Source organism: Brienomyrus brachyistius, chromosome 20 (assembly GCF_023856365.1).
Source record: "Brienomyrus brachyistius isolate T26 chromosome 20, BBRACH_0.4, whole genome shotgun sequence".
NCBI classification, from domain to species: domain Eukaryota; kingdom Metazoa; phylum Chordata; class Actinopteri; order Osteoglossiformes; family Mormyridae; genus Brienomyrus; species Brienomyrus brachyistius.
In genome coordinates this window covers 20,354,469-20,376,947 of record NC_064552.1, presented here as the reverse complement: position 1 = coordinate 20,376,947, position 22,479 = coordinate 20,354,469, and the positions used below count along the sequence as shown (strand labels likewise).

The window sequence follows — 22,479 nt, the reverse complement described above, 5'->3', positions numbered from 1 at the left end:
ATCACCACTGGATTATGTGTCATTTCCTCTTAATTTCCTATTAAAATGGGATTTATGACACATAGAACAGAGCAGAGAACAAGCTGGGTTTGTCAGTATCACAGCCAAGCAGGGCAGCCAGAAGGATAAAGATCATCGAATATAAATTGCTTTCATTTTGTTACACATTGAAAAACCTTTTTATCTGGTTAAGTGTATCCTCCCATGCAGGTCTGCAACCTCACCTGTGTCCTGTATTTTCCATAATCGGCTCCAGGGACACTGAGAGCCTGTATCGGGGAAGTAGATATGGAAGTTAGGGATGGATGGGTGGGATAATGGTGGATGAATCTACTTGTCAAATGAGGCGTGGATCTAAAATGTAATGTGGGTGATTTTCCTGCAATTTTTTATACAGTGTTTGCTTGCGTTTAGCTGTGAGGATGATGTTTGAATTCTTCAGGCAGAGTTTCTGTCACAGGTCCCGGTTCACCCTCAGGCCGGCGTGCCCCAGTTTTGACGTCATATCCCCAAATGACCGGAGTCAGCATGCAGAAATGTGGGAGGTTTAAGCACCATGCTCTGAACAGGAATGAATTCTGTGCACACTGTAGCTCTTTAAGCCTATCAGTGGGACTTCATAGCAGGGACCGGTGATAACTTGCTAAGCCCTCATGCGTCTGCGGGCGAGACGCCTTCACACGCAGTGCTGCTCTGCACAGCTACCGGAGCAGCTGATGATCAGGTCTTTCTGCTGCTGGATAAATAAACTTCAGGGTAGATTACCATCCTCTGCTGAGTTGCAAAATGTCCTTAGTGCCACACTTTGGAAAAAATATAATAAAGGTTACATTTTTCAACAAGGCGTGTAGTTGAAAGACATTTTAATCTCCTGCCATGGTACATTTTCAAATACCTGACGGTTATAAGTAGGCCGTGTTAAAATAGCACTCATTCCTATAGATGAAAGTACAGTTTGCACACTTAGACCCACCATGATTGTGAAATAGAACCATAAAATTCATGCAGCCACACACAGAGATTAATTTAGTTACTTGCATATTTGTGTAACAGATGTCATACATTAGGAGTGAAACACTGGTGTAGAAGAGGTCATGTTAATTTGCTTATCATGACATAATCGAGTAGCAGATGTTACATTTGTTTATTGTGACATATTTGTGTTGTATGACTTCCGTGTGTGAATAATTTAGAGCACCCAGTTTTCATTCAGGCCAAAGCCAGTATGCAGCTAAAACAAGATTTTTGTATTGCATTTAACTTTGGCTTTCACATAATAGATATTAAAATCTTTAGTATTATCAGCTGTTTCTCTGTTTATGAATTATTTTTGGCATTACTCCAAGGCCGTGGTAATATGCACATTTTTACCACATAGAAAGATGGAAAGTTTGCAATCTACTATCTCTGTTTCTGTTAATGGTTTGGCTTTGAAACCAGGATCACAACAAAAAAACAATAGACATGATAAGCTTCAGCTGCAGGCTGTTTCACGCAGAATGATTGGCTCTCTGCCTCAGTGGTAAACAGAGAACCCTGATGGATGAAGCTGATAGGTATGGAGTGGGGGGGTTTAGCTAATGGATGAAGCTTGGATATGCTTCCTGGGTGAGACTTCGTGCTCTGTTCTGAATAACCGATGGAGATTAGTAACCATTTTAGTTACTAGTTAATGACACATTAAAATCCTTTGATTCTCTCAGAGCTGCAAATTAATATGCACAAACACTGTAGGCCTTCGAGGAAAAGGAAAGCCGTATATTTCTTTAGCCACTTGCCAGCAGAGTGTGCTGGGTGAGTTTGCATTTTTCCTGGAGATCTGGAGGTTCAGCGCTAGCTTTTTGCGGCATGGAGTAGCTAGAGCCTTCTCTCCCCCTGATGTACATGGATCCTGGGGCAGGCGTGTGCTTGTTTACATGAAGGCCTCTGGAGAGACTAGCAGGGCGGAACAGCTTGGGCCTGCAGCCCAGCACAAGGGTTGTCTTTTAGATAGGCAGCAGGCCTAAGGCAGCCTGGAAAGTCCTGAGGCATCCAGTGAAGCCTGGTGATGCCTGAGGCAGCAAAGTGAGGCATGGGGAGGCCTGAGGAAGCCTGGCAAGGACTCGGGTGGCCAGGGAAATGTGAGGCAGCCTGGAGAGGCCCAAAGTGGTCCAATCAGGCCTAGGGAGGTCTGGAAGTCCCTAAGGTAGCCCTGCAAGGCCCAGGGAGGCCAGGCAAGGCCCGAGGCAGTTTAGTGCAGTCCGTTGAGACCCACGGCAGTCCAGCAAGGCCCGGGGAGGTCTACAGAGGTCCAGAGAGGCCCAGCAATGCCCTTGGTAGTTCAGTGAAGCTCATGGAGGACTAAGGCGGTCCAAGAAGGCCTAGGGAGGCATGCAGGGGTCCAACAAAAGCCAAGGAGGCCTGGTGAGCCCCGAGGTGGTACATTGCAGCCAAGGCAGCCCATCTGTTTTAGCACACTTACACAGGCAGGGTTGACTGTTTATACCGAGCACTTCCAGGCAGGTTTTAACTTACCACATGGTCACTAGGTTATGGAGCTTCAAGAGCATTAGGTTCTGTTCTGGAATCACTATCCACTTTATGTGTTTTTATAAAATGCAGGTATATAGTGAATGTGTTGTTCTATTGGGAATCAGATTTGAGAATTCTGGAGCATTCTGCTGTTTTGTCAGTGGCAGAAATGAAATATGTATTTTATGCGTTCGTTGCTTTGTCATATTTTAATTGACTCTGGTTTTCATTCTTGAAAAAAAGTTACCCAGCTCTTATTTCAGGAACATTCTTACAATATACAACTATATACTGGTTTTGATTTGATTCCCAGCGTTTTCTCCAAGCGATCCCACAAAGCTGTCCCCCTGCCATTGACCTGTGTTCTTGGAACAGGATCCAGACCCCGTGTGACCCTGTCCTGGATGAGCAGCTAGGGAAGATGGACAGATTGATTGTCTTTAAGCATGTATCTGCTTTGTTTCACAATAGAAATTTCATCATAGTTCTGATTTACAGTTTATCAGATTATGCATGCACATCTCAACACTAAACCAAGCCAATGTCATTGTTTTGAAGAGAATTTTAAAAATCAGATTGTCTTATCATTATTCTTTTATCTGACATTGCATTATCATATAAGGGTTGATTCCCTTTAATTTAGGAATGCGTGAAGCATTTTTCTGATATGATTGTGTGAAGCTTTGGGCATCGTTTTCGGTTTTTGGATTTGCAGTGTCCAAGAAGTTGGTCTTTCATTTAGCCAGACAGTATAAGAGATTAAATGTACTTTAACAGAAATCGCATTGTGTTTTTGTTTATTCAAACCTCTGGCATTCAGTATAAAGGCTGATCTTTACGTAATAGTTTAATACCAGCTTCGAAAAAACAAATTTTAACATTTTAAACCACTTGTGGAAAATTGCCAGGCTTTGATAGTAGTGGATCCACATTCCTGGCTGTGGAATGTATAAAAACAGCCTTATTGATTTCACTCTGACCTTGACACTTATTGTGACCTTTGCCAAAATAATTATATAAAATTTGCCGTCGATGTGTAATAATGATATTTTAGTGTCCTCTGTTTTTCAGTACAGAAACTAATTTTTCTAGCAGTCAGACATGCCCTTGGGGAGCGCCATGCGATTGTACCTTGATTTCATGTTTCAGGTGTTATACGAGAAAGATCAGTTGTCTGGGATTTATATGGTGATGAACAGAAAAGAATACACATAGTCGGAGGAAGATACAGAACTGAAACACATATGATGTAGTGAAGATGTTACTTTTAAGCAGAATTTCAAAAAGGATGTGCTGTTTGTGTTTTAACAAAACACCCTCCCCTCCCTGTTAAAATCCATTTCAGTTAAGGTGAGCAGACAATCCAAGTCAGGGAGGAAACTTTGAGCTACTTCAGGTTTTACAAACTGCTTTAAAACTGAAAGGCTCCTGCAAAACAGTTCAGTTCTTCTTGTGCTTTTACTGATTTGTTTCCTTGATTGAAAGACTCATCCAGCTGTTTCACATCAACAGTACACACATGTATGATTACAGGAGACCAATCAGCACAGAGCAAGATCTCAGTGCTTAAGTGAAATCCAGGTCCTTTTTATTGAAATGGTAGCTTACAAATCCTGTCCTGGCTCAAAGTGTCCTCCCTGACATGGATTATCAGGTCACCATAATTTCAGTGTAACTTTGCTTTCCTTAAGCTTTCTTTGTGACTTAAAGAGTTTGCTAAATGTGTTTCTAAACTGTTTAACAGAAATATCTCCTGGATGTCTTTACAAATAATATTTGAAACACTCACAACTGTCTCTAAAATGCAGGTATATAGTGAATCTGTTATTCTATTGCTTTGCTGTCAGGCTGTAACCAGTAATTTAAGCAATACTCAGAGCAGAGAATTACACAGCCATCTCTGTAATGAATTACATCTCAATGGCTCATGTTGACATACTAAATTCAAGCCACTTGAGGAATAACTACTTAAGGAAAAGAGCTGTCAGTGCATGATAGTCTCAGCTATGCCTGTGTAAAAACTAACATTTGCAAAGCTGGTGCAGATGCACCTGGTGAAGGTGGGGCCTTGCAAATGTGTGAATCAAATACCCTCCCCTGCTAGAGGAGGAGGGCAACTCACCTGTAAATGGGGGGTTTTGTTTGTCTCCAAAATATTCTTCAATTTTCTATGCCCACTTGTCCTATGCAGGGGCATGGGGGTGTAGAGCCTATGGGTGCAAGACAGGGAACAACCCAGGGTGGGGCACCAACCCATTGCAGAGCAAGCACACACACACACACACACACACACACACACACACACACACACACACACACACACACACGTAGGGTATACCTATCCTTATGGGGCCCGCTCATTCACTTCTATGGGAAAAATACTAACACTAACTATGACAACCTTAACCCCCACCCTGCCCTAACCATAACCATAAGTAACCAAGCAAAATACAAGAGTTTTTGCATTTTTAATTTTTTCATAGCAGTCACTGATTTTTATAAAATAGAGTTTTCCCTTATGGGGACCAAGAAACCGGGAAAATAAGGGGAAAAAAATTGATATTTATCACGTTATGGGGACATTGTGTCCCCATAAGGATAGGTATACCTGCTTGCACACACACACAAACACACACACACACACACTTTTTCCACCAATGGTTTTTCCACCATTTTTTTGTACAAAAATGAAGCCAAAATGGAAAAGCTATGTGTGACAAACTAAGTACATCCTCTGATTCAACAGCCTGTCAAACCACCTTTAGCAGCAATAACTTAACTTTTCAGTGTGAAGAATTTTGACAAACTCTTCTTTACAGTGTTGCTTCGGTTCATTGAGGCTTGCAGACATTCATATATGCACAGCTCTCTTAAGGTCCCGCCACGGCCGGGTTGAGGTCTGGACTTTGACTGGGTGATTGTAGCACCTTGGTTCTTCTCTTTTTCAACCATTCTCTTGTAGATTTGCTGGTGTGCTTGGGATCATTGTCCTGTTGCATGACTCAGTTTTGGCCAAACTTTAGCTGTTGGGCAGATGGCCTCACATCTGACTGTACAATACTTTGGTATACAGAGGAGTTCTTGTTCGACTCAATGATTGCAAGGCGCCCAGGTCAGCACCCCTACACCACCCTGCATGTCAGTCCAAAGGACATTGTTCCAGAAGTCTTCCGGTTTGTTCAGATGCAACATTGCAAACCTAAGCCATGCTGCATGTTGTATTTAATTCATTTTAAGACCCGCTAAGGACCAGATGATTTTTTATTATGTCTTGATTTGTAAAACCTTAGCATTGAAAGATGGTCTACTTTACTTTTCACATGACTGTAGGGGCAGTAACTATAACTCACCAACGTATTTTATGGACTATAGAGGGAAACCACAGGACTGAGAGGAAACCCTATGATCGCACAGGGAGAACATGCAAATTTCACAGGCGTAGCGGAATGGAGTCCTGGATCCAGAGGTGTGAGGCAACCACACTAAGCATGGTGCCACCTTGCCACCCATCTCCAAAACATATTTGCTTTCTACATGGAGTTTTCAGATGTGATATGGTGATTTTGCAGGGCTGCAGTACATGTGAGGAAATGTTGAAACCCTGCAGAGCTGCTCAGAATCTTCCAGACATCCAGATCCCTCCAAGCAGCATGAATTCCACATGATCCTGCCTGAGGCTATACTAGCACCTAAATTATTTTGTCGGGAACTTTAGACAATATCCTCTGTATTCTGGTGTCTGTATTACAGTTGCTGGGATTTCTCTGTTTAATATTTACCTGGACTCCAGGATTGACCCTTCACATTAACCTCTGGTAAAGTTAACAATATCGATGGTGCTTTGTTGACTCTACATGCCTTTCAGGACCATGAGGCTGGGCAGCTCTTAAATACATGTTCACATCTCTCTCTGCACTTCTCACAGCAGAGATCCAGTATGTCCAGCTCGGCTGTCGGCAAATGACCTATGGAACATGTGACTTTCTCACCAAAAAAGATACACAGGCTTTGCAGTGTTTGTAAGACATATGCTTTGGGTCACACCCACTTTGGGTTTCGTGAATGTTAATCAGAGTACTGAGATGTACCGATGGGTAAAGCCCCTGAAGAGCCCCAATCACAATGAAGCATGTTGCATGCGGGAAACAGGCCTGAAATTGCAAAATGACATTTTAATCACATGTGAATTAAACAGCATATCTTTTTTGCCAGAAATATTTGGAGCATTATAAAGTTTAAAAATTCAGGTACTGTCTTGTGTGTGATTGCATTACATACTTGTGAGAATGATCCCATTGCACAACGGTTCTGCCTACGGTTTTGTTTTCACTGCCATGCGAGTGCTGATGAAGGATTCCGGATTGTTCTTCATCTCACTTGATTACCATGCAGTACACCTGGCAGGCAGGCAGCGAATCAGGATAGCAGGGCGGCCCTGGTAGGTGCGGCCCATTACATTTCAGATAACTGGTCGATTTTAGGGCAGAAGTAAGACTTTAGGGGTGAAGCAGAGCTGCTTTGCCAGGCTTCCCGTATCGGATGCGTTAAAAAGCCGTTTTCTGGGCAGAGGCTGGTTCTGGATGGAGGGCAAATGGTAAATTTGGGTCATTTTATTGCAGGCTTAGCCAGGTGCGGTTTAGCCGAGTTGGGCTTAGTTTATGAGGAAGGTCGTCACTTTTGCTGTTGCCTTTCCCTTTGAGGTCATCATCACTTTTTCCATATAATGCTGTTTTGTTATTTTCTGTTTCTCCTTGCCACCATGTTCATTTGACCGGCGTTCTACTTCTGAACCAATGACACGGTCAGGCATTATTTGGAAATGACGTAGAGCCACATAAAAATGCGTATTTGTGTACACAGGAACCCCTCCAGAATGACACAATCCCAACACTGTGCTGTGTGGGCGCCGTACACTTTAACGGGGAGAAACATTTGCTCATTGACGAACAGGAAACATCAAAATTCAGAAAGCTTGCTGTAAATTGTTTTTTTTTCTCTCTCTCTTTTGTGTAACATAGGGAGATGTGTTTATTAGTCTGTTTCCCATGGTTTGCTGGTTCTCACAAGAGCCCCGACTGAACTTAAATAGTCTATAAGTCCTGCCTTAATGAGCCCAACCCAGGCTTCCTCCTGAACTGCCAGCCTAGGAAGTGAGGATCAGTGAGTGTTTTTCTGTAACAAATCACGCAGCCGGTAGTTTTTCCCCCAAGCAGTTGCTCAGATAAGGAACCGGGTAGCACATCCTTGTGGATCGTCATAACGGAGATCAGCTGGGCTGGAAGTAAATGATTTGCGATCAAAAGTCCACACTGGAATTGTCCATATAATCTGCACCAGACTGGAAAGGTTTGATGGCCGCCCCATAATGCTTTGCAAAGTTGGTAGAGACTTATTAAAACAAAGTTTCTTGCTTCCAGGGGTGCTTGCACCTAATATTACTCCTTAAGGGGTCTGAATACTCATATTTAAAAAAAAAAAAAGTTTTGGTAAAGCCAAGAATAATCTTGCCGCTATAAATGCTATGTTTAAAAGAAAAAAAGTTATAAAGAGCCTGTGTGTTCCATTTTGTAGAAATGGGGCACCCACTATAATATGGGCCTTTATAGGAGAGGTACCCTTAATGTGACCATAGCATTACTCAGTGATTGTAACGCCAGTGATGGCTGGCTACAGAACTGGATTAGATGAGAAGGTCAAACTCTCAGGAAATGAAAAACTGTTTCACCGTTTCAGAATTGTCACTAAGCCATATTAGATGATTACTGCAAATATTAGGCTGACTTTCAGAGGTTAATGACTAAGACGACACTAACATAATATGCATAATACCAACATGGAGATCAATTAAGCATAATATTTTTTGTCTCTGTCTGTCTGCCTGCCTATCTAATTGTCTGTGACTGAACCCTATATGTGTTGAGCAGGTGATACCATTTCTTCATCAAAGAGCGCAGGAAACTCTCCAGTCCGTATTTGCCGAGTCCCCCTGGCCTGTGAAGAGCAGCCTTTCTTAGCTTCATATTCTCCTGAGGAGGCATGTGCAGGGTCTGGAAGGCTTCTGGGGTCTGCTACAGGATGCCTGAGTAGGAGCAGATACATAGGCGATTAACACTGTTATTAGCGTGCTGTAGTCTGTCGGCCATTGATTGTATACACATGCTGCTATCATTTATACAAATAATTTATGAGGTACAACGAGGAATGAGACCCAGCTCCCATCCAGGGTGAACCCCAGCATGGGACAGGCTCCAGGCCCCTTAAAAGTCTGACCAGGGTTTGCACTGGGAAAATGCATGCATATTTTAATATTTAAAACAAAACAAAGTAAACTAACGAACCCACTTATGGTATGTGTATACAGTATGTGAATTTTCCCTGTCGATAGACTTGAACGCACCCTGAAACAACAAACATCCACAGAGAACACAGAAATGTTGAACTGTGCTTTATGAGATTCCCACAGGGTTTTACTGAGCTGATTGTCCCGTCGGCTTAGATTCTCTACCCAAACATACCCAACATTCCCCCGCATGCCAATGTCGTGTCTGCATTTCAAGGTGGCACAAAATCTGCTCCATAGTTCAGCCCGAACACCAGCAAAAGCGGCACATTCTGTCGCCTCTAAAGGAGCAGTATCCGCCACGTTGTCCTCCATCACCAGCAGCCACTTATCGCTTACATCGTTTCCATGCAAACATATTATTTATATTTACATGTAGTAAGTAATTTTTCAAATATTATACATAGCAAAAAGTTGTAATTCTTGTTTCTAGGTAAATGTAATTAAAGTGCACTAAATGTTGAAGAACTGACAAGTAAAAAAGTGCTCAGGGACTCCCCATATTATAAAGCGTAAAAATTCGGGTACTGTCTTGTTTTGTGATCACGTTACATTCATTGCACGACGGTCCTGCCACTGTGTTTGTCTTCGCTGCCGTGTGAGTGCTGATGGAGGGTTCTGGGTTGTTCTCCACGCCACCCAATTACCATTCAGTACACCTGGCAGGCAGGCTGCGCATCTGCGTAGCGGGGCGGCCCTGGAAGCTGAGGGCCACTCCCCAGGGGCCCGCTACCTTTGCTTAGGCTGCAGTGGTGCCGTCTTGCGGGATATAATCCTCTTTGGTAAACAAACACGCTTCCCTCCAAGGCCGACGCGGGGCTGCTCACATCCGCACCTTCCTGTTATCTTGGCTGAGACGTTTTGCTCACTGCCAGGCCTTGTGGGGACGAAGTCGGTCATTGTGGCGTTGACAGTGAAAGCGGGAGTATTTACAGTGACTGCACAGGTGTCATTCCGTTCTCAGAAAGCTTCATTAAACAGTGCGTGCTGCTCGCATTGTTAATCAATCCTGATCCACGGCAACCCTGAACAGGACAAGCGGTTACAAAAAATTGATGGATGGATGGATGGATGGATTAACCAGCGTTAGTTACGTATTGATCTCATGCTCGTTCATCATTAATCAATCATAACAGTACATGTTTTTCCTGTTACTATACTATATACGGTACTATATATTTTTCATGATTTCTACTTGAGCAGTAATTGAATTACTAAGTTACTTCTTCCCTCTCAAGTAAAAAAATGTTATTGTTGTGTAACTTTCTCAGTATTATTGTGAAGGAATGTGGTGCGCAGTGGTTCCGTGGGTGGCCCTGACTCCTCCCACCCCTTCAGCTGGGGAGCTAACTCCACCCCTCTAATCTGTGCGCAAATTTGTGTTTTGTGCCCCTGTCTCCCAGGATGGGTTCCACACTCCCTACCACCCTGCATTTGGACAGGGGGTTGAATTAGAGTGTTTTATGTTGTGATGCCATTGTGATGTCATTGATGGAATGACAATGCAGTCACCGTTCGTTTCAGATGTGAACGAATGTGAGGTCAGCAATCCGTGCCAGCACCAGTGCTACAACACCATGGGATCCTTCCTGTGCATCTGCGAACCTGGATACGAGCTGGCTTCCAACATGGTCTCCTGCCACGGTACGTTTCCGGCCTGTCAGAACTGCGCAGATGCCACTTCCTGGATGCGAGCCAAGTGATGCTGAATAGCTAGCCATGACACATCAAAGCAGTGTGAGCTGAACTCCTTCGGCTGTGTAATCACATTACAGCACTGAGAAGCGAGGGACCCTGTGGCTGAACCTCAGGCATGAAGCCACACAGGTTCCCTGCTGTAGGTGCTGATAAATCACACTACAGGACTGAGAAGCGAGGACCCATGTGGCTGGACGTCAGTCACAGCCATCACTGTATCGGCCGTGCAGTCTGATTAATCAGCCGATGGCAACTGGCATGAAATGCTTAAAGATCGGCCTTTCTTCTGGCTTATTGATTGGTCGACCTCTAGTCTATAATGCCAAAACTATGACTATAGAATCACAGGCCAAGACTCTTTTGTTAGCAAAAGTGGAATGTGAAGATTTCCAATTTGTCTATTGTTATCTGATGGCAGAGTTTACTTTCGCAGCCTATTGACTTTCACAAGTGTGTTATTGTTTTATTTCTGTCCAGATATTGACGAGTGCAGCTTATCCAGTTACACATGCCAGTATCAGTGTGTGAACCAGCCCGGGACATACGTCTGCACATGCCCAGAAGGATACCGGGGATCAAGAATGTGTCAAGGTGCTGGCCGACTGGCTCTCAAACGCTGCGAAGTTCTCATTCCAGGGCTGCTCTGCCCAGCACGGCCTTTAAAAAAAGACGATGCGCGTATTAACTTCACTGTTAGACGCACAACCAGGAATGTGGGCAAGTTCTTTCTTGGAGGTGTAGATTCTTGGAAAGAAGGTCAAATCAGTCAAGCACCCTCATCGTATATTAAAACATACCTTTGTGTGCTTATCTACTTGTCTTTCTAGCAAGTTAAAAGAGGGGATGGGAAGGGATTTGTATCCAGCGTACTCTGGCTGAGTGCTTACAGTGGAGTACAGTCTTGCCTGGGATGATATTTGTGAAGCTGTTGCTGTATTCTGTTTGTTCGTATTATGAAAATTATGTAGGACATTCCGCTGTGCAGCTGGGTTTCAAACTGATGTTTTAAATTCAAGTCTTGACTTTTAGCTCATGTACACAGAGTACTGAACCATAAGAGAAATGTCAATATTGCTATTACATTTTAGGTAAGGTAGGCAAGTAATGGAAAGAAATGTTGATTGTGGAATTTACCAAGCTTGTGTGTTGTCTGCTTATTGGTTACTGCTCTGGAAAAGCTGACTGTGATGAAGTAGATAAAATTCTACATTCCCTTGCAGTGCATTTTATGCTAAACGGCCATAGTGGTTATACTACTGAAGAAACTAATGGCAAACATTTATTGCAATGTGACACGTTTTACAACCCATCTTTATCTGGCCTTAAGTCGGCGTTTCTGTAATTCCTGGTGGTTTTTAACCAGGCTCGTTTTATATTTATGGGCAGACATCAACGAGTGTGAAACAGGACACGAGTGTGAAGACGATCAGAGGTGCTGGAATTACAATAGTGGATACCGCTGTTACCCCAGAAACCCCTGTCATGAGCCCTACGTCAGGACAGCAGAAAAGTAAGTCTGTATGTTTGCTAAAAAGTGAACTGAACCGAGTACATACTTCACCAGCCCGCCTAGGACAGGAGACCATTTATTTCACTGAACTTATGATCAGCTGCATATCAAATACAAATTAGTCATTTGTAATTAACCTCTGAAGAAACTTTGTTATAAAGATGATCAGCATATAGAATCCAGTATAGTTTCAGTTTGGGGTATATTTAACATCACAATTTCCCCTATATGAATCTAGCATACATCGCATCAGAAAAACCTGAAATCTCCATCTCCTGAGCCAAAGTAACACAAAAATTCAAATTTTTATACTTACAAAGAACTATGTCTGACATAAAAACTATACATAATGGCAGAAGCCTGCAAAAGACTAATTAATGGAGCATGACGCAAATAGTTTTACGTTACTAAAAGTAAATAATGTATAATGCTGTGCAGTAAGGGGGTGGGTAGAAAGTAAGTACTAAATAAATAAATAAATAAAAAACAGAAACGAATCAAAGATTATTCTTGACTTATTTTTAATATAAAAAATCCCTGAAATAATACAAGGCATGTGTGTTTGAAATAACCACAAAAAAAGTAGAAAAAACATTCATAAAAGTAATTTTTATGGTGAGGATCTGGGGCTGACATGCATGGCCGGGAAGCTTGGGCCTCCCTTTCCAAGGCCACTGCTCATGCTGGAGCATCCCTAGGTCCCAGCCACCTGGGTGATATGATCTCTCCAATGCAGCCTGGAGGACGTGCCTGAATTCAAGAATGCTGTGGAGAAACCTCATCTCTGCCGCTTGTGCTTGCAATCTTATTCTTTTCATCATACCTACATCTCATCCTAGGCTGAATCGCGATCTCGCTTTATACCTCCATGCGATCTGATTCTAGGGTGAATCGCGATCTCGATTCATACCTCCATGTGATATCATCCTAGGCTGAATCGCAATTTTGATTCATACCTCCATGCGATCTCATCCTAGGCTGAGTCGCGATCTCGATTCATACCTCCGTGCGATCTCATCCTAGGCTGAATCGCGATCTCGATTCATACCTCAATGCGATCTCATACTAGGCTGAATCACAATCTCGATTCATACCTCCATGTGATCTCATCCTAGGCTGAATCGCGATCTCGTTTCATACCTCCATGTGATCTCATCCTAGGCTGAATCGCGATTTCGATTCATACCTCCATGCGATCTCATCCTAGGCTGAATCACGATCTCGATTCATACCTCCATGCGATCTCATCCTAGGCTGAATCGCAATCTCGATTCATACCTCCATGCGATCTCATCCTAGGCTGAATCGCGATCTCGATTCATACCTCCATGCGATCTCATTCTAGGCTGATTCGCAATCTTGATTCATACCTCAATGCGATCTCATCCTAGGCTGAGTCGCAATCTCGATTCATACCTCCATGTGATCTCATCCTAGGCTGAGTCGCAATCTCGATTCATACCTCCGTGCGATCTCATTCTTACAGGACATAGATTCTGTCATGTTTGTCTTAGCAGGGAGATCCATTGCATCAAACCAAGCGCTGCTACATCTCATCCTAGGCTGAATCGCAATCTCTATTCATACCTCCATGCGATCTCATTCTAGGCTGAATCGCAATCTCGATTCATACCTCCATGCGATCTCATCCTAGGCTGAGTCGCAATCTCGATTCATACCTCCGTGCGATCTCATCCTAGGCTGAATCGCGATCTCGATTCATACCTCAATGCGATCTCATACTAGGCTGAATCACAATCTCGATTCATACCTCCATGTGATCTCATCCTAGGCTGAATCGCGATCTCGATTCATACCTCCATGTGATCTCATCCTAGGCTGAATCACGATCTCGATTCATACCTCCATGCGATCTCATCCTAGGCTGAATCGCAATCTCGATTCATACCTCCATGCGATCTCATCCTAGGCTGAATCGCGATCTCGATTCATACCTCCATGCGATCTCATTCTAGGCTGATTCGCAATCTTGATTCATACCTCAATGCGATCTCATTCTAAGCTGAATCACAATCCTACCTACCCTTCGGACTAGTGTGGTGCTGCGGTATCACAAGCCGCATGGCTGCACTCAGGCTCTCATCCCTGAGGTGGTTTGTCTTGTGGTGGCGCTGTAATCAGTGCATGCTCCTCACCTCTACCATTACTGATGACCTGTATATTTTTGTGAAATTTCACTGAAACAAATCACCGGTAGTGAAACTTGCCAAGCTTGTCAGTATAGATTAAGGGAATAATGTTCTTTCATATTTTTATTCTGTGAAAAACTAATATTAATAATAATTCATTTTTAGTATTTACGCCTCCCTCAACTTGCTCTTTGTAGAGTAAGCTGTCCGCAAAGGGCAGATTTAATAATGAATTACGTATAAACATTATAGCTGGTACTTTGAGACGTCTTCTAAGTAGTGCATGAACTGACAAAATCCCTCATACTCAGCTGTGGAACATGGCTGATTGTCCAATGCGATCATCTCCATTATTTCAGCTATTGCGTGTTTAGCTCTGGCACACTTTGGGTGCCTTAGTACCAACTGCGCTTTACTTAAATGTCACAGCCCACCTGGGCATTGTTGTTGACCAAGTCCATCCCTTTATGACCACAGTGTACCCAGCTCCTAAAGGCTACTTCCAGCAGGATAACACACCATGTCACAAAGCTCATATTATCTCAGACTGGTTCCTTGAATGTGACACTGTACTGAAATGGTCTCCACAGTCACCAGATCTCAATCTAATAGAGCACTTATGGGATGTGATGAAACAGGAGATTTGCATCATGAAGGTACAGTCATCAAATTGGCAGCAACTGGCATGATGCTATCATGTTAACATGGACCAAAATCTCAGAGAAATGTTACAAGCACCTTGTTGAATCTGTCATGAACAATTATGGGTGTTTAAAGGCAAAATGGGGTCCACCCTATGCCTTGATATACCTAATAAAGTGGCCAATGAAGGTACATTTAAAATATTTAGCATACACTTTTGTCTAAAGTGCCATACAAGTGACGCAAATGGCACATTACAAGTATACATGCTCTCATGAGATCTCTATACATTGTTTATTCTGTCTGACAATATGTAATACAAAGTAATAATTTGGAGAGAAATATATTGTGCAAGATTCATAACAGAAAATCGAGATCTTGATTCTGAGTGAAAAAACAACTGATTCATATTTTCCCCAGAATCGTGTGGCACTAAATCAGATCCCCCCCACTTAACCCTGGCATTGAATCAGTGAAGTACATACTGTACAGGAGGTCCTGGTTGGATGAGGCAGAAAGCATGACATAATCTGTAAATCGCAGAGATGTCACTTCTTGTCCCTCAAACCGGACACCCTTAGACAGCTGTGGCTCAATATCCTGTCCATGAAAATCACAAACAGGCGTGGAGACGAGACGCACCCTTGGTGGGGACCAACACCCACTCTTAACGGCTTCAGTTTTGTGCCAAGAATGTGGACACAACTCTTACTGTATTCACACAGAGACCGAACAGCATGCTGCAGTATCTCCTACAATATGTGTTAGGGCACATGGTCACAAGCTTTCTGCAGGTCTACAAAGCACATGTAAGGTGTGTTTGCATATTTCCATGAACTTTCCTGCATCTTTGTTCCTCCTTTCTTCCTGCATTGTTTAATTATTGCGGTTGGACTCTCCTTTCCAGTCCCCTGGCAAAGGCTTTCCTAGGAGGCTAAGAAGCTCTCATCACCTACAGTTGCACAAGCTGGTCCCCCTTTTAAAAAATAGGGACCACCAGCCCTGCTTACTCATCCAGTCGTAGGCTCTAGCCGTCTGAGTTGTGTCAGCAGTATCTAACTGGCTACTAACTAGCATTAACTACCTACCATCGTGTTGGGCTGGATGATATGGCAAAATCTTTTGTAACAATTTTTCAGTCGATATTAATAATTACCATGGTATAATCAAAGTCATTATTTCTTTACTTCAGTTTTACACAAAAATAGAGCCTTATCTTACGATTTCCCTGAAACAGACGACAAATTGATCGAAGTGCAAACGAAAATCTAAATTTAATAAATAAATCATACAGAAATCAGGTTTTTTTGTTGCAAGGCACAGCATTAGAAAACACTGACATTGGTTTATTGCTGGGATGTCTCTGACTGCTTGCCACTCATTCCAGGGAACCTGACTGACATTGACTCAACCAACCTTGCTGTGGGCTTGTTGGGTATAGGCTGTCCAAGATTACCGCATGATTGTTTGCATTATATTAACTTCTGTGATGTAATGTGTGCTATCAAGCAATGTTCCTTATCAACAGTGTATTGAAGTTTCCCATTTTTTTGTCATTTAAATTTAATAGGATGAAAAGTCAATATATTATTTATATCACCAAACCCTATAGTGACCTATATGACGTCACCGGATCTCCCTGAAGTTACTGGAAGTTGCGTCCGGCCTGTACTGTGAGTGCTGTGCAGAGTGGAGGGAGAACCTCTGCATTCTTCCCAGTTGATTCTGGGGTTCTCCTGGGTTGTGTTCTTGCCCCTAACCCTGTTTAATACTTGTATGGACTTGGTGTTGGGCTGGGAAATGGGGTCCAGCGGCTGTGTGGCGTCTGTTGGTGAAGAAAGATTTACTGATCTTGACTTTGCTGATGATGCTGTGATCTTAGCAGAGTCAATGGAGGCTCTGAACGGGGCTGTCCAGAGACTGAGCGAGGAGTCTGAATATCTGGGGTTGCGTGTGTCCAGGATAAAGACCAAGATCCTGGTCTTTAATTACTTCTTAGGCACAGCTATCAGTAATGTGTCTGCGGGGAGAATGTCGACCTTGTCAAGACATTTACCTACCTTGGCAGTGACATTCATGTCTCTAGTGACTCTTCCTGTGACGTCAACAGACAGATTGGGGAGGGTATGGGGGGTCATGAGGTCACTGGAATGGGTGTGTGGCTCCCGATATCTTTGCAAGAGGACAAAGGTCCAAGTCTTTAAAGTCCTGGTGCTCCCTGTCTTGCTGCATGGCTGTGAGACATGGACACTATCCAGTGAGCTGAAACAGAGACTGGACTCCTCTTCGATTGTTTCTTCAGAGAATCCTTGGGTTCCGCTGCTTTGACTTTGTGTCGAACGAGCGGCTGCTAAAGGAGTCACGAATGAGGCACATTACCTGCATTGTAAGGGAGCGTCAGTCACGGCCTATTTTGGCAAAACATCTTTGGGGCCACCTGAATGTTGCTCTCTATTGCATCTCTAAATTCCTTCTATGCATGAGCATTGATCTTCTCAACTGCCTTAACTGTAGCCCTTCTGGCTGGTCAATGCCTTTCAGCTCTCAGGTGACCCCCATATGAACATTATTCAGCTTATTCAGTTTGAAAGCTTGCCTCACAGCAAGTGTCCAACAGTGACTCCCTGGGTTTCCACCATAACATGCATCAATTGGATTGCATCGTTGCAGCCTCTGCAAAAATTGACGCCATGACGGCATGTTTAATAATTTCGGGTTAACTCAGCTGTTAAACTAAATCCATATATCTAAACCTTTAAAACCAAATAGAAGGAAATGCCAAAATATCTTTTAAGACAACCAGAATAATGTTTAATGTACACTTTGTTTATTAATATTTAAATGTAACTGTCACGTATATGTTAGGAACAGTGACAATATGTTGAAGCATAATAATAACAGCTTTAATCACTAACTAAAACAAACAGAAACTAAAAGAAATTCTGAAAACTGAAACATTGTTTCTAATCCTTAATATACACAATCAAAAATACTTTTGCTTTTTATTTCTCCGGTTTGTTTATAAAGTGTTTTTAATTCTTGATTATCTGTTTTAAAATTAGCACAAAAAATGTATAATGTGTTTATCGAAATGAACGTTGCCAGACATGACAAAATAAAGTGTATTAAATGTTGCTTGTGCAGAGAAAAAAAATTATGAAGTATTTTGCTTTATAGTGAAACTACTGTCTGGGGGATAAGATGAGCTAGGGCAGCTGTCCCAGCTCTCCCAGCTCTCCCAGCTCTCCCAGCTCACATTCTCGCACAGGAGCTGGACTGTTTTTGTGTTTCTTTGCTCCCAGCCGCTGCAGCTGCCAGTCACCGACGCTCTGTCATGGGCTTCCAACTTCCATTGTCTACAAATACATGAGCGTCCTGTCCGACCGAACTGTGCCAGCAGACATTTTTCAAATTCAGGCTACTACCTTCTATACCAATGCAATCAACACCTTCCGGATCAAGTCGGGCAACGAGGGCAGAGAGTTCTTCATGAGGGTGAGACTCCAGCTATCCCCCGTCAGATGTGCACTCTGTAAATCTTTGGAAGAACATAGCTTTCCATTTGCTATTATATGTCTTTTATATATATATATATATATATATATATATATATATATATATATATATATATTTATACTATATATATAGTTATATATATAATACATGCAGTATATAACCAAAATATATAGTTAAAAGTTTTTGCACACCACAGGTTTTTGCCATGTTTCCATTTATTTCATAACTGCAGATTTGTTATTCTAATTAAGCATCAGAAAGTTGGGTGGCCAACTATAAATAAAAATTAAATAAAAGTCAAATAAAACACGATTCCTTTATAATATGGAAAGAGTATGTAACAATGCATGTCTGACATCCTATTCACTGGTTGTGTGGTGATGGCACAGTCAAATTAGTCTTTTAACTATAAATGTTTCATCCTATGAAACAAAGCAGTATTAATGTCCCTTATAGAAATAATGCCTCAAATTTACTCTACTTACGCTGTTAAAACTGCTTGAGGTTATTTTGATTAATGAAAGATTTGACATTTTCTTGCTAATAAAGTTACTCAAATGGTGAACATACTGTAAAGTTAGCAAAACAAATAGAGTGTGTTTTAGTACATTTTAAGTGAGTAATGTGCAAATGTAGAAAATCTCATTGTGTGCAAAAACTTTTGACTGGTAATATATGTTATATATATATATAATTTATAAATACACATTATACGATCCAGTACAACTTCTTATCTGAGTAATTAGTGCATATTTCCTTAGAACAAAACATTGCACTATGTACAACAGTAATACAATAAAATAATAAGAACTTATTGGTTGGTTAGTACTGCTGCCTCAGGCCTACCCTGTTCTTCTGCAATGAGCCCACGCTGTGACCTACGCATGTTGAAGTTCGTAACTAAAATGGCACTAGCAGTGTAGCAAGTTCATTTACAAGTTCAACAGCACAGCACTGCTGCTTGCTAATTGCTCTATTTTTGTGTCCTGTGACATTCGGTGTCCAATATTGTCCAATAGTATTTTTCACTGCATACTTCACCTTAAGACAATTAGGGCCGAGCACCGAAACAGCTTCTTACTGCCCACCTCTGGATATAAATGGCGCTTCAGTTTCAATGAGCAATATAAGTGCAACTAGAATGTATGTACAGCTTTCTTTGCTCCCATAAAAGGAGACTAATCAGGGGTGTGTAGTTACATTTCTGGTGAGGGGCACATCAGGCTATGATGTAGGGTTCGGCATTGAGCACACAGCTACACCATACTTATGGCGTCAATTCAGTGCAAAAGTATTGATCAGTCGGCCCACTGGAAGTTGTGGAGTTTGCATGTTCTCCCCATGTCGTTATGGGGTTTCCACTGGATTCTGTGGTTTCCCCCCACAGTCCAAAAGCATGCTGAGGTGAATTGAAGTTGCCAGGAGATCTGTAGGTATGAATAGAGTGTGTGCCCCATCCTGGGTTGTTCCCTGCCTTGTGCCCGTAGCTTCCGGGATAGGCACTGGATCAACCCATGACCCTGAGTAGGACAGTGGGTTTGGAAAATGGATATTGGATGGATAGATGAATGTTCACAGTTCACAAACCTCTCCTCAGGCCCCTGCCATTGCACATATTTGTCAGATTTCACCATCAAGTCACTTAATTATCTCTACTAATTGATTAACGTGATGAAGTACTGATTAGCCTCACAAGGTGTGCTAGTGGTTGAGTCAACAATTACACATGTGTATTGGGTTGTCAATGCAAATACTAGGATGACTTTAGGAGAGGTTTCGCTAATAATGTTTGACAGACATTAAATCATTGTTTTATGCCAGCATGAAGATCATTTGATCATAATTTTCATTGATTGCCTTTTGCACCACACTGTATGTATATGTACAGCATGTGTAAATATGCACGCATACATAAAGTACAACAATGTTGCTGTTTCTATAGCTGACTATATTAATATTATCTTTGTACTTTTTGGCCTTGTAATGTTCTCCTGGTTCGTTCTGCAGCGCACGAACAATGTGAGCGCCATGCTGGTGCTGACCAAGCCCCTGACGGGTCCACGGGAACACATTGTGGACTTGGAGATGGTGACCCACAATGTGATGAACTACCGCTCCAGTTCTTTGCTGAGACTCACCATCATCGTGAGCCCTTACTCCTTCTAGCCCTGTTTACCAGATCCAGCAGTATAGCTCGATCACATTGACCTACGTGTCTCTATCAAATAGACCAGTGTTTCCCAATCCGTTTACTGGGGATCTGCAGACAGTTCATGTTTTTGCTCCCCCCCCAGCACCCAGTAGCAAAAATATAGACTGTCTGGCATGGAGCTGGGAGGGAGCAAAAACATGGCCCAGCTAGTGGTCCCTGAGGACTGGGTTGGCAAACACTGATATAGACCATCATAGCCACTTAGCACGGTCATGGCTTAGGTCCATTATCAACCGAATATGAACAGCTTGCTTTGTTTTTCGAGAAGTGCTGCTGTATTTAAGGTCAATATTACAGGACAGCAGCTCTTATTTCTCCTTCTCTGTACTATTTCAGCTTAGAAGAGGCAATGAAGTAGTGGCTGCCAGCCTCGTTTTAATTAGGCCCACTAAAAAAAAAAAAATAATACAAAAGTGACTCAGTGAGATTCTCAGCTGAGGCTCTGTACAGCAACCAAGAAGATTTTTTTAACGATTAAAGAAATGATCTTCGTCTCACATTACCTTTATATGTACATCTGTTTGTTTTTTATTATTTGTTTATTGGTCAAGGCAGCAGTGGAGTAACTGACCTATAGAGGAGTGTTTTGAGGAGAAGAGGAGATTAAGTGCTTAACAACAGTTGTAATGTAATGCTGTAATGAGAGGGTCAGAGGTTCAGAGTTTGCCGTCACAGCAAATGAATTGTGCCAGTATAGCATCAACCAGCCATTTCTGGCAGGAAAACTGTTCCTTGCTCTGTGGCCTGCAGTTTAGAGACAGGATAAAGTCACTTGGTGAGACAGGAATGGAACTGAAACGCTATGCCACTTTTCCGAATGGAAATTTTAAATCATCTACTTGTATTTCTGAATACAGTTCTATAAGAAGGCAGAGAGTATTTCTGTTTGAACACAAAAGTAACATGCTGTTTTTAAGTAATTTGTAAAAAAAAATAACCAGGTTTTTGATGCTTTGAACTGGTGTCTACAAATAATTATCCAGTATTTTTTGTGTTTTTTTCTTGTTTTTTTAATGTAACACTTTGCATTTACTGCACCTTGATAATGCATTCGTTAAGCATTCATAGAACATTCATAAGCAGCATGTAGGTATACCTTAACATCTTAACTTACCTTAACAGCTTTAAAATACATTAATAACAAACATTAATAACATTGTATGGTAATAAATATTGCAATCTATAGTCATATAATGTTATTTAATGTATATTAATAGCTGTTAAAGTATGTTAGGATGTTAAGGTATACTTACATGCCGCTTATAAATGCATTATGAAGGTGCATGGAATGTTCCATGATTGTATAATGAACACATTATGAAGCTGCAGTTAATATACAGCTTTATTTTTTTCATTCTTCACAAATATAAGATAAATATTCTAGCCCCCTCTGTTGTATTTGCAATAAAACCGCTGTTTTTAAATTTTTTAAATGATGCAACAGCACATAAGATATGGATTATTAAAGCCTGGCACAGAAGAAATAAAGTTGTCCAACTGTAAACTTTTATAAGAAAATACACTGACATCCTATTGTTTTTCTATTTAAAACTATCCAGAAAATGTTACTTTGTGCACAAAAAAGTTTGTAAGAAAATAAAGGTGGAACTGAAGCTTTTGTCGTCCTGCTTCGCCTTGAGCTTCACCCTGACTCTCAGAGTTACTGACGGGGCCCTTTAATGAGTTTTGGATACGTTGAGGATCGTTGAAAGTTGAAGTTCGACGACTTCGTAATGAGACAGAAGGACCTTTTTCTCCATAACAAGCAGTCCACTTGTTAGCAGTCGATTAGTAACATAAACGTCTTACATAATCAAACGGCAGGGAAATCATGGCGTCTTTGGGCAAACCTGGCTGTACTTAATTGTCACTCTGCAGCCTGTGGGTCTTGGGATTTGCT

The 22,479-nt window shown here is 42.0% G+C and overlaps 1 protein-coding gene and 1 long non-coding RNA gene across 2 annotated transcripts in view; one reads left to right on the top strand and one right to left on the bottom strand.

Moving 5' to 3' along the window:
• si:ch73-173h19.3 (uncharacterized protein LOC563864 homolog) overlaps positions 1–22,192 on the top strand; it is a 34,451-nt gene extending 12,259 nt beyond the window's left edge. Inside the window, exons 5-9 of the mRNA XM_048987388.1 lie at positions 10,376–10,495; positions 11,027–11,140; positions 11,936–12,059; positions 18,154–18,346; positions 20,375–22,192. Of these exons, the coding sequence (XP_048843345.1) occupies positions 10,376–10,495; positions 11,027–11,140; positions 11,936–12,059; positions 18,154–18,346; positions 20,375–20,533 (710 nt within the window). The 3' untranslated portion in view covers positions 20,534–22,192. The remainder of the gene's footprint in view (positions 1–10,375; positions 10,496–11,026; positions 11,141–11,935; positions 12,060–18,153; positions 18,347–20,374) is intronic.
• Positions 13,427–13,952, bottom strand: LOC125715625 (uncharacterized). The gene is made up of 3 exons (XR_007384133.1): positions 13,923–13,952; positions 13,739–13,784; positions 13,427–13,692 (listed from the first exon to the last, which is right to left on the bottom strand). It is a non-coding gene; the product is annotated as an uncharacterized LOC125715625 (long non-coding RNA).
• Positions 22,193–22,479: the final 287 nt, after the last annotated feature.